Here is a 10886-nt window from a genome sequence, read left to right on the forward strand (position 1 = left end):
AGTTCACCTAAAGTTTAACAGTCGTGTGCCAGAGTTTCAGAAAGAGTTTGAGTTTTCCAGTATTGCTGCACTGTTGGTAGTTTAAGGTGGATCAAAGTTTTGCTGCATATTTTAAAGGCAAAGTCAAACTATCCTCTTAAAACTCTTTGTTTGCCCACTGTTACCCTCTGGATTTGACATGTGCTTGTCTACCTGCCACTACGCTTTTTAAGCCAGTCATTCTACATTTCTTTGCTTTGATGCAGATGACACACTGCTGTATGTGTCAGTCTAATGCAACAATCTGAGAAAGATGTTCGATCGAGAGGCGTTTCCTATCAGCTCTGAAAGTCTCAGTAACCATCAGCTATCACTGTGGCGTTTCAGAACTTTAGGTCAGCCAACAGACATCCAGTTAGTGGATATCAAAGGCAGACTTCCTGTTTGGTGCAGCAGGCATACTTTGTCTCCGGTACCTGGTTGCAGCACTTTAATGCAATATCAGTACATCACAGAGGGTCCACATACAAGTTATTTACTGTACTAAGAGAAAAACACCAAAGCTGCCATCCAGAGAAATTTGGATTTGTACTTCTTTTAATTTATATAGTGCCACAACATAAAGCAACAACCATCTGGACCTGATAGCGTGCGTGAAAGTGCGTACCAAAGCGCAGGGTGATGGCGATGGACAGGAGGATGGGACACTACAGTGAACGTCTTTTCTGCTGCAGGACTTTGATCTATGCACACTGACAATGGAGGCACATGTAAGTTTGTTCATTGGCCCTCCTCTCGCCCTTTGTCATAGCACCTCCTCTCTTCCCCTCTCCACCACCTTCTGCTGGAAGCCCCTGCCGTGACCGCGACGGGGACCGCCTCCTCTGCCGCACAGGTTATTGGCTCCTCCTCTGCTCCTGGAGCCACGATCGTCCCAGTGGTGCCGTGCAGGTCCAGCAGCCCCGGAGTGTGGGGCAGGTCTGTAGTGGCCTCTCCTCCGTCCACGATGGCCTCGACTGGCTGCAGAGTCTGCAGCGTCTTTTGGGAACTCTGTTTCCAAACCCGACTGACATGTGGGCACCTGCGCCTCTTGTTCCATCGCCTTGACACCCCCGTCCGTCTTTGAGGGACATAGTTCTGGGTTTCCTTGCACCTGTTGGCCACGATTACCCTGAGCTTTAGCTTTTGCTGGCTTCTCAGTACAGTCTGAAGACAGAGAGAGTTTGTCCAGGTCCTCTGTGATGGGGCCGACTCTCTCGTGATGGGGTCTGGACCTTCCTCCTCTTCTCTGCCCCCTCACCTGGTGCTGATGCCTCTGTCCCAGAACTCCTTTACAGTGGGAAAGCCCGGGAACAAACTGGTCTGCTTTGTCACCAGTTTCAGCAGGAACGTTAGAGGCTGAGGAGATTGGAGGGCCCGGAGGCTCATCGGCATCCAGATTTCCATTTTCAGCAGCAGGTGGAGCCTACGAATGTCAAAATAAATGTATTTATACATTGAATACATTCAAAACATCGTTTAACACATTAAAGTCAACGTGTTCTGCTTATTTCCGGTTACCAAGCTGTGTTTGTTCCTCTTTCTTTAAGTCAACTTTTCTGATTGGCTGCTCCTCTCTCTCTCTGCCTGACACGACCATATAAAGTAAATCCCCTCTGGATGACATCACTCAGAGCCAAGAGTAGAAAGAAAAACTGTGTGAAACTGAGTGTTTGGTTCACAATGATTACTCTGATCTTCTCTGAACTCAGGTATGTGCGGTCAGGGTCACAACGCATCCTTCGCCATTACCCCCGTTTACACTGCAGACAGGGAGCGAGTGCCTCACACACATTCTTACCTCGTTGATGTGGATGAGAAAGCGGTTGGACTCCACTTCGGGGTCAATGATCCCTCCTCTAGACCTCTGACTTTCCAAAAGCTTCTGGAGTTCACGCCACTTCTGCTGAAAGTCTGAACCGATCGCCGCCTCGTCGAGCTGACAGGAGAAACACGAAGCCCGGTAACGTTTACTGGCGACATCAGACAAACATCTGTTAACAGGTGAAATAAGAACAAGCTTTACCTCGGGCAGCTGAGGTGCGGGAGACGACAGAAGCTGAGTAACGTCGTACGTCAGAGGCTCTCTGCACACCGGGCACACCACGCTGAGCTCCTGTCAGAAGAATCAAAGGCAGAGTCAGAAAGTCTCAAAGTGATTAATCCTCCGTGCAGCTGCTGACGTCTGACCTGGTGGTCCGCTCTGTCTCTGGTCTTGTCCTCCTCCAGCTCCTTCTCCCTCTGCTGGAGCTCCCCCTCAGAGTGGCTCACGTAGCGGCCGAGGCAGTGTGAGTGGAAGTAGTGGTAGCAGCTCGTCTTGGTGAACGTCTCTCCCTCCTGACAAAGCATGAATGAGTTTACTCACGACTCTTTCCACTAGACTCCATCTCTGTCGTTTTCCAGCACGACTGAGTACCACCTAATGTGCTTGGCGTTGTTATAGCAACATGGCCAAAAGTCCCGTGACTTCATTTGTATTTGACACAAACAACAACAATGGAGGGCGTTGAGGCGGTGATAAGATGATAAGACTGCGTGTGGAACCTTTTCTCTCACTGCTGGGTTTGATTTTTGTGAAAGCGTCGCCCTCCTGACTCATCGAGCGATGCTCCTGACTGGCCAGTCGGCAGCATGCAACCTGCTGATGTCACATTTTCTCAGATCGTTCGGAAGTAGGTACTGAAAAAGTACCTGAGAACAGGTACTAATAGAAAACCCTAAAAACGAGTCGAGTCGAGCTGATCTGAGTAGATACTGTTTCAGGAACCACCTACAGAAGAGTCACAAAAAATGTTGAGGCGTCTCTTTCTGGGTCAGGAGGAGGATTGAATATCCAAAACAATAAATTCAAGACAAAAACAAAAGTCTTTGTCCTGATTGTGTCACTTTCACAGAGGCGAGCACCAGAGATGCTGAGCTGTTAAACAAGTTCACGTTTATTCACGCCAGCTAACTAGATGATGATGATGATGATGATGATGATGATGATGTGGTGGCTCTCTCTGTGACACCAAGCTGCAAACAAGCGAGGTGGAGAGTAAGCAGATGGTCGCCGTGCTTTAAGCCCCGCCCTGCAGCGCTCTGATGTAGACACGAGGAGAAGCGTGACACCGTGTTGAAGTATAACCGCTCGACCACCATGTTTGACCACGTTCAGCACAAACACCAGGACGCCAACCTGCACGCTCAGTTATCTGAGTGTTTTGTGATCCTGTTTAATCAGCTGCCATAAAAAATAAACCCCACAGCACAGATGTTCCTGGTAAATAATTTTAATGGCCCACTTCCACCCACCCACTCAACCCACCCACCACAGGCAGCAGGTACCCATTTCCTGTGAGTGGGCCCTCCACCCTTTTCCCTGAGAATCACAGTGTCAGACATGGAGGTGCTGATTCTCTCTGACAGGTGGAAGTTCTTGTTTGATGAAGCCACAGAACCACGTCATCTGCACAAAGCACAGACGCTATGCTGAGGCCACCAAAGCGTTCGTCCATAAACGTCACAGAACAGGTGCCACAGGGCAGCGCTGCTGGATCCAACACCCGCGAGAACAAGCCCGACATAGAGTCCAAACCAAACTCTCGCTGCAGCCGTACGGAGACGGCAATCAGAGGAACAAGAGCAGGCGTGGAGACACGAGCAAACACGGTCGGCGCTGAAATTACCTCAAAACGCAAGCTGAGGTAAGACCACAAGTGTATAAACAGCCCCGTGGGAAGCATTCAACACAGGAATGTGGCGACTCACCTTAAAGCCGTAGAGACAAATGACACAGTTCCCATGAGGAATATTGCTTTCAGTCAGGATTTCTTTAGCTTTCTGCAGGAGAAAGATCAAAGCAAGACTTTAAGATAAACCCAGAGAAATGACACATTTTATCCCAATGAGAAACAAACAGCATGTATAACAACCTCAATGAGCTGATACAACATGGGCGAACCCAGACAGGACTGAGCCTCGAGCTGAAGACACTTTTGGACACTAAGAGAGAAGAATCAGAGGGTTTTACACTCAGTGCTGAGAGTTTGTGAGCAGAAGGGACTGATGCTGGGAGATGAGTCACGTCCTCACCTGCTGAGTTTGTCATCAGAAAGCCCGCGGGGGTTCCGGATGGAGATCCCCGGAGACGATGAGGGATACTAAACACAGAAGAAGAAAACACTCCTTTCAGTTCAGTGAAAGCTGCAGAAAGATGTCAGCTGTTCAATCAGTGCAGAGTGTGACGTGACCATGAACCGCGACCGTGAGATTTGTTGACACCAAAAATGTAAACATGAGCTTTTTTATCCCTCACAGCACATGACTGTTAATAAACCCTCCACTAACGGTCTTCTGTGTGTTTCTGTCTCGGAGTTAACAAACGTTTCTGCGAGCTGAGCCGGTGAAAGGCGAACCTGCTGATCGAGGCTCAAAGTCAGCGTGAGCCGGACGAACTGTGAGACGGAGTCCTCGGCTGTGGACGGGTACAGGTCCAGGCTCACCTCCCAGCCCCTGAAACAAAAACAAAACTGCATCACCGATCACAGAACCTCCCACCGAACTCTGTCGAGTAGGGCTGCCACAAACGATTATTTTGATAGTCGACTAGTCACCGATTGATTTTGCGATTAGTCGACTAATCAGATCATCATCCATTGGACGTAAAACGTACAGCTTATTGCACCAGCATGCATCTGCTCTTATATAACTATCATTAGCTTACAGCTTTAAGTGTTTAAGGTATGTGCTAACTAAAAATAAAGGCAAGATGATAGTTTATTAAATTTTAATGAAATTTGCAGATTGTCTCGGTGAAGTTTAATAAACTCCTTGCTATCTAAAATATAACAGGACACCGGAGTAAATTCTCGAGCATCTCACACTTCTGATAATCAGCTGTCTGCTTGACATTTATTCAGCTGTGTAAAAACTATAACTTTAATCTCAGCCAAACCGATTTACTCAGGAACAAATAAAATACTAAAAAAAGCCAAACAATAACATTTTTAAGTTATCTAAGTGACTTATATATGTTTAACCTGAGTAGCGAAAGACGGCGGTGGGTTTGAAAATGATTTGCCGGGAGTCCGGTGTTCTCACGGCTCTAGTTAGCCTAGCCCCCGGCTAGCTATCGAGCTAGTGGGTAACAGACGTCTCCGAAAACGTCGGAGCGCTTTTGAAAATATGTGGTGTCTTGATAAACTGAGCAGATATTTGAGGTTTGCACAGCTACATTCTCGCCTGAAAATATGTTAAACGTTTATTTTGTGACCCAGAAAGAATAATAAGAGTAATATTAAAACTAACTAGCTGCCGCCATTGTTGGAAACTGAGCTGGGCTGCGCTATGAATTCTGGGACACAGCTTCTTCTTCTTCAGGATTTAACGGCAGCTGGCATTTTTGTACATGCAGTGCTGCCATCTTCTGTTTCAGTCCGTTATTACACTCTTAAATTCTACTACTTATTCCTGCGGCTTTTGCGATCTTACAAAGCTTAAAATGACACGTCGACTATTAAATCAGTTGTTGACGCTTTTAATAGTCGACGTAATCGTGACTAGTCGACTAATCGTGGCAGCCCTATTCTGCAATTAGAGATGATTCACAAATGGAAAACATTCAAAACATCATCCACTCTTCCAGGAGGGGAGGGCCCAGCACATTCACCCCAAAGTGTTGCCAGGAGAAACGAAGCCATAGCAACATGGCAAAGCTGCGTGGGAAGAAACAAGACTTCAGGAGCAACGTCGTTTGGACTGACTAGAACAAAGTGCACCACAAACACCTCAGGCCAGCTGTCAGCATGTGGTGGGTGAAGATGATGATGATGATGATGACTTGAACACCTTGCAGTTACTGAGTGGACCATAAACTGTTCTGTACATCAAAGTGTTCTAGAGTGTGAGACCATCTGACCCGCAGCTAAAGCTTTGGATGATCCCAGAGCAGCAAATCTCCAAACAAGGAGCTGCAGTGATCCAGAGTCCACACCTCAGGCTGAGCTGGGACCTTCAGAGAGCCAAGAGGACTAAGTTCCTCCAAATGATGACATTTAACACCTGTACAAGTCTCACCTGTCCAACACCAACCAGCACTAAAGCTAACCCAGCTGCTGTTAGCTCACCTGTCCTCTCTCGTGTCCACCTGCAGCTCGTCCAGGTAGATGGACTGCAGCACCTCGATCTCAGACTGGACGCTGCGGACAAGAAAACAGCGCAGTCAGTGTGTGCGGCTGTATCTCTGCGACATTTCATAACCGGCTAAAATTAGCGTTAGCATCTTAGCTCGACACACCAGCAGACCTGCGGTCAGATTTTACTGCGCGGCGGCACCGAGCGGGTTAGCCGCGGGTCACACACACGCGGACACGACATTAGAGAAGCTTAGTAGTCACACTTCACACACTCATCCAACAAACTCACTCGCACTCGGCCGCCGTCATCATGATGCTGTGCGAGCCGGCAACAGCTAGCTGTGGCTAACCGGAGGTTGCGTATACACATACCTTTCAGAATAAAAGCATCGCAAAACAGACCGTGCTAAATACAATAAAATGTACAAGATATTTGTTGACAGATTCTCAGACATTTATCACAGAAAACACCATACAATGAAAAACTACACTGAGGCTGTGAAACCTTTGGATCGTAGTGGAAAAAAGCAACAAACTTCTTCGAACAAAGAGGAAACCACGGTGAGAGAGTCGGTGTGTTCAAAATATGTTTATGAAATAAAATATTTTTATTTAAAACGGATTTAAAACTCACTCATAAAATTACATTTAAAATTTTCGTTTTACCTTTTAAAACAAATTCAGAAAAACTGAAAATGTACATATATAAACGCAAATAATCCGTACTTATTTTAATCCACAGACTCTAAACATTGCTCTCTAGCGGTCACAGAACGCAACTGCAATTAATTTAATCTTATTAGTTTTGTTAATCCTAAAATTCTTGAAGGACTTGTGACTTCAAATACTGAGAAATTCAAGTAACTTTTGAAAATACTAAAATATTGCAGTAATGTCTGCTTAATGGGAAAAATGTATGATTAAATGATTAAATGATTTTTTAGTAATATCATTACGAAATCTATGATCAGCTGTACTTAATGCAAACTGATGTATGCAGTTCCCCAAATGACCAGCAGAGGGCAGACAACTCTCAAGATTTAATGTATAATGTCAAAACATGTCTTGATGCATTCTCAATCATCCAGGAAAGTAAATCTCCAAAAGTTGATTCTGTTCATCTGGACGTAGCGTTTTGTGGGAGAAACGTTTCGTCACTCATCCAGGTGACTTCTTCAGTCTCAGCTGACTGAAGGTTTCCCCAAATCTTATAAACAGTACATTTGCATTGGAGAATGTCAAAACATATTATTACCATATGTTTATGAAGGAATTCAAGATGATGATAGGCGATTTAAGGGAAAGGTGGGTTCTAAACCATCTGCGCCCCCTGGTGAGGTCTTCATTGGATCCGCTGCAGTTTGCGTACCGGCCTGGCATCGGGGTGGAGGACGCCATCATCTACCTCCTGCACCTCTGACTCACCTGGAGAAGCCTGGAAGCACTGTGAGGATCATGTTCTTTGATTTCTCCAGTGCTTTCAACACCATCCAGCCACGACTTCTGAGGGACAAGCTGGAGCCAGTATCCCAGTAGATACTGGACTACCTCACAGAATGCCGACAGTATGTGAGGACACAGGGCTGTCTATGCAAGACATAAACTATAAACTACATAGTTATAACATAGTTTTTCTACCACTACTCTTCCTATGTAAGTAATAGATATCTATAAGAATAGACGTGTACACGCACACTCACATGTAATATGAGTGTGCATCTAAATATACATATACATACATATACATACACATATACCTGCACACGTCCCTACACATAGAATGTGCATTATGCATGAAGTGACCGTGGATGTCCACAATGTCCAGTGACTTATGACACTGTGAGAAAAAATGTTAAAGTATTCACGTTTTTTTCTTTCTCCATAAAAAAAAGTTGATTTTGTTTTTCTCTAAATTCTTCGATCATTTCTGGATATGAACAACCGAGTACAGAACCATTTAAAAACGCAATTTTATCCTCATGACAAGTTCGCCACTGTTATGACAAACACCAGCCCACAGAGCCACTTCCTGTGAACTTCAAAATAAAATCTGCGAGGATTTACAATGCGCACTGTCTGACAGTAGAGGGCAGCATATGGCTCCTTGGCGTCAAAATCACGAGAAGAAGAAGAAGATTCACGAAGAAGAAGTAAACCAGCGATACTGAAGAACATGTAGTTTTAGTTCAGAGTAATAACAGAAACTGGGGCTTGTCACTACCCGATCCGTACCGGAAACCCGATCGGTACCCCGCATGCGCAAATCTTACGTCACTTCCTCTCTTTGCCAACATTGCGACATTCAGTATATTTGAATGATACGGTTATCGCCCAGTTAGCTCCTAGCATTTCTCAACAGCTCTGCCTCCTTTCCGACTGCCCGGGACATTTAAACAATGGATAATCCGTATACAAACAAATTCATGCTTTTCTCCTCAACAGAGAGCGTTCCCCGATTGAACAAAAGCGCCGTAAAATTAGAAGAATGGCGCCTAATTACAGACGTAATAATATTGATTTAGCAATGTGTCACATGAAGATTCAGCAGCCAGATTAAGTGTTTACTGACAATTGACAGTGATAGCGGACATCATCATCACTATTCCAGTCAATCCTCTCCACACAGACAAGCATAAACACACTCGACTATCGCTAAATCAAATTTAACACACGTTTGTAATGACGCTAATTCAGTTTACAATAGGGTTCATTCGCTCGGTCAGCAGGTGGCAGTATCCTCGTACACTGGGGAGTAAACTGCCATTAAACGAACAGAAGAAGAAGAAAACCCCTGCACGTGCGCGGTACGGATCGGGTAGACCCGATTTGTACGGTCCGACTTTGCACATGCGCAGTAAGGATCGGGGAGTCCCGATCCGTAACTATCTTTTTATTTTTCGTTTTTGTCTACATTGTACTGAAATGCTTCATTATTGCAAACATTTTAAGATATACTTATTATTCTTAACATCTTAACAGATACTCTGACCCGTAACTATCGTAAAACGCTACGACCGGAAGTAGACACCTTTCGCGCATGCGGGGTACCGATCAGGTTTCCGGTACGGATCGGGTAGTGACAGGGCTGATTTTAAGCGATATTATTCTTAGACATGAGTAATACCCACCGGAAACATGGAGCGTGTTTGTAGATGTTCTGGAGCTACGTTATAACCGGATAGAACCTCCACAGTTTAAATGTGGGACACCGAGAAGCTGCTTCGCGGTTTGTGAGGAAAAGTGTGAGAAAATGGAGGAAAGTGCGATGGAACCGGACTCAGTGGAGATGTCTGGATCCGGACCGAATCCCGGGGTCGCTGAATCCTGGGAAACCGTCACTGCGGCGCTGGTGAGTGGCTTCCTACTGGACACCTGCAGCTATGTGACTGTAGCATAACGAGCAACCGAACTCCATTAAAAAATCTCTCGATTTAACGTTTTGTTGGTCGTAGATGTGGTTTGTTAGCAATTTGAGAGGTTTTAAGACGTCACATTAATCAGGAGAAGTTTTCGGTTAAATTCGGCTTGTATGTATCGATGTCATCTTAATGGTCCTAATCTGTGTTGTTTCCCCTGTCTGCTTCCTACTGAGTTCATTATTGGTTATTAATCCTCATAAATTTAAAGTAAACTGTGACGTGATGTCCATAAACAGCCAAGCTTGCAAGTTACAAAACAGAGGGAATAAAAATGAACACAGAGGTGAAACAAGTCTGCGAACTTTCACAGTTAGAGAAAGACCACAAAGCTACACAAATTCAACTGTAAGAAATGTAAAATGAACACAGATTAATAAAGCAAGTGCAAAGACTCAAAAGGAGCGCACAGAGACTCGGAGCAAGATGCAGATCAGGTCAAAAAGAAGCAAAACAACCACAAGGGTTAGTGAAATTGAACAAAAAACAAAAGCTGAGACACAAACTCGTCTCCTCCTCTGTACGAGGGTCATCGGTCAGTCTTGAAATCCAAACTGAAACTCGCTGTGAAGAAACCCTGTCAGCCATCACCAGCACCTGTGCATCCTGTGTTTGTGTAACGCTGTGTTTTGGTTGCGTTCAGGTGTCTCCGGGTATCTCGGTGTCAGAGCAGAGCCTCTCAGACTCGCTGGCCCTGCTGAACGATCAGGGTCTGGGCCGGCTGCTGGGCAGCTGGCTGCTGGAGACGCTGCAGATGCGTCTGTCTGCCTGCGTGGTTCCCGAGTTCTGGTCTGGCCTGAAGCAGCCGGAGAACGAGATGGAGGAGAAGGACAGGGTCTGGGTTCTGCTTACGGCCTTCAGGACTCTGCTGGACAGGCTCGAACCTTTTCTGGGTGAGTGGACCATCAGAGAGTTGATGGGTTTTCTCTGCGAGCAGCATTCAAACTTCTCCTCCTTACAGCTGGTTTGGAGAAGCTGGGGGCGTGGCAGGATGAGGGCCGCGGGGGTCTGTGTGGACCAGGATCCAAAGCCCTCAAGGAGCGAGCCTTCACCACCATCAGGGCTCTCCTCCTCTTCTCCCCGGCTCCCGTCCTCCAGGAGCGAGTGCTGGAGTTTTACAGCCGGACCTTCTCTGTCTACATGAACCGAGAAGGCAGCGGTGAGGACGCCACCGAGGCGCCCGATGGCCCCGACGGCGGGGCCTGCCGGGGCTGCTGGGTCCCCGTGCAGCAGTGCTGGTGTCAGCAGGCCCTGGAACACCTGCAGGAGCTCAGCCACATCCTGTGAGTCAGGCTTTTAATTTGAAACAGTTGACGTAACGAGGCAGGAAGTTGGC

The 10886-nt window shown here is 46.3% G+C and overlaps 2 protein-coding genes across 2 annotated transcripts in view; one reads left to right on the forward strand and one right to left on the reverse strand.

Moving 5' to 3' along the window:
- Positions 1 to 558: 558 nt before the first annotated feature.
- On the reverse strand, positions 559 to 6501 carry rnf25 (ring finger protein 25). Its single transcript, XM_006801913.3, has 10 exons — positions 6424 to 6501; positions 6126 to 6197; positions 4416 to 4512; positions 4093 to 4160; positions 3933 to 4002; positions 3769 to 3840; positions 2209 to 2355; positions 2045 to 2134; positions 1820 to 1957; positions 559 to 1444 (listed from the first exon to the last, which is right to left on the reverse strand). The coding sequence occupies exons 1-10, from the start codon at positions 6444 to 6446 to the stop codon at positions 785 to 787; spliced, it is 1437 nt and encodes a 478-aa protein (XP_006801976.1). The 5' UTR covers positions 6447 to 6501; the 3' UTR covers positions 559 to 784.
- Positions 6502 to 9184: 2683 nt separating this feature from the next.
- The window catches only part of anapc2 (anaphase promoting complex subunit 2), a 7817-nt gene continuing 6115 nt past the window's right edge, over positions 9185 to 10886 (forward strand). Inside the window, exons 1-3 of the mRNA XM_087840114.1 lie at positions 9185 to 9483; positions 10194 to 10443; positions 10512 to 10833. Of these exons, the coding sequence (XP_087696240.1) occupies positions 9385 to 9483; positions 10194 to 10443; positions 10512 to 10833 (671 nt within the window). The 5' untranslated portion in view covers positions 9185 to 9384. The remainder of the gene's footprint in view (positions 9484 to 10193; positions 10444 to 10511; positions 10834 to 10886) is intronic.

The sequence above is a fragment of the Neolamprologus brichardi genome, chromosome 4 (assembly GCF_056152115.1).
Source record: "Neolamprologus brichardi isolate AB-2024 chromosome 4, ASM5615211v1, whole genome shotgun sequence".
In the NCBI taxonomy this organism is placed as follows: domain Eukaryota; kingdom Metazoa; phylum Chordata; class Actinopteri; order Cichliformes; family Cichlidae; genus Neolamprologus; species Neolamprologus brichardi.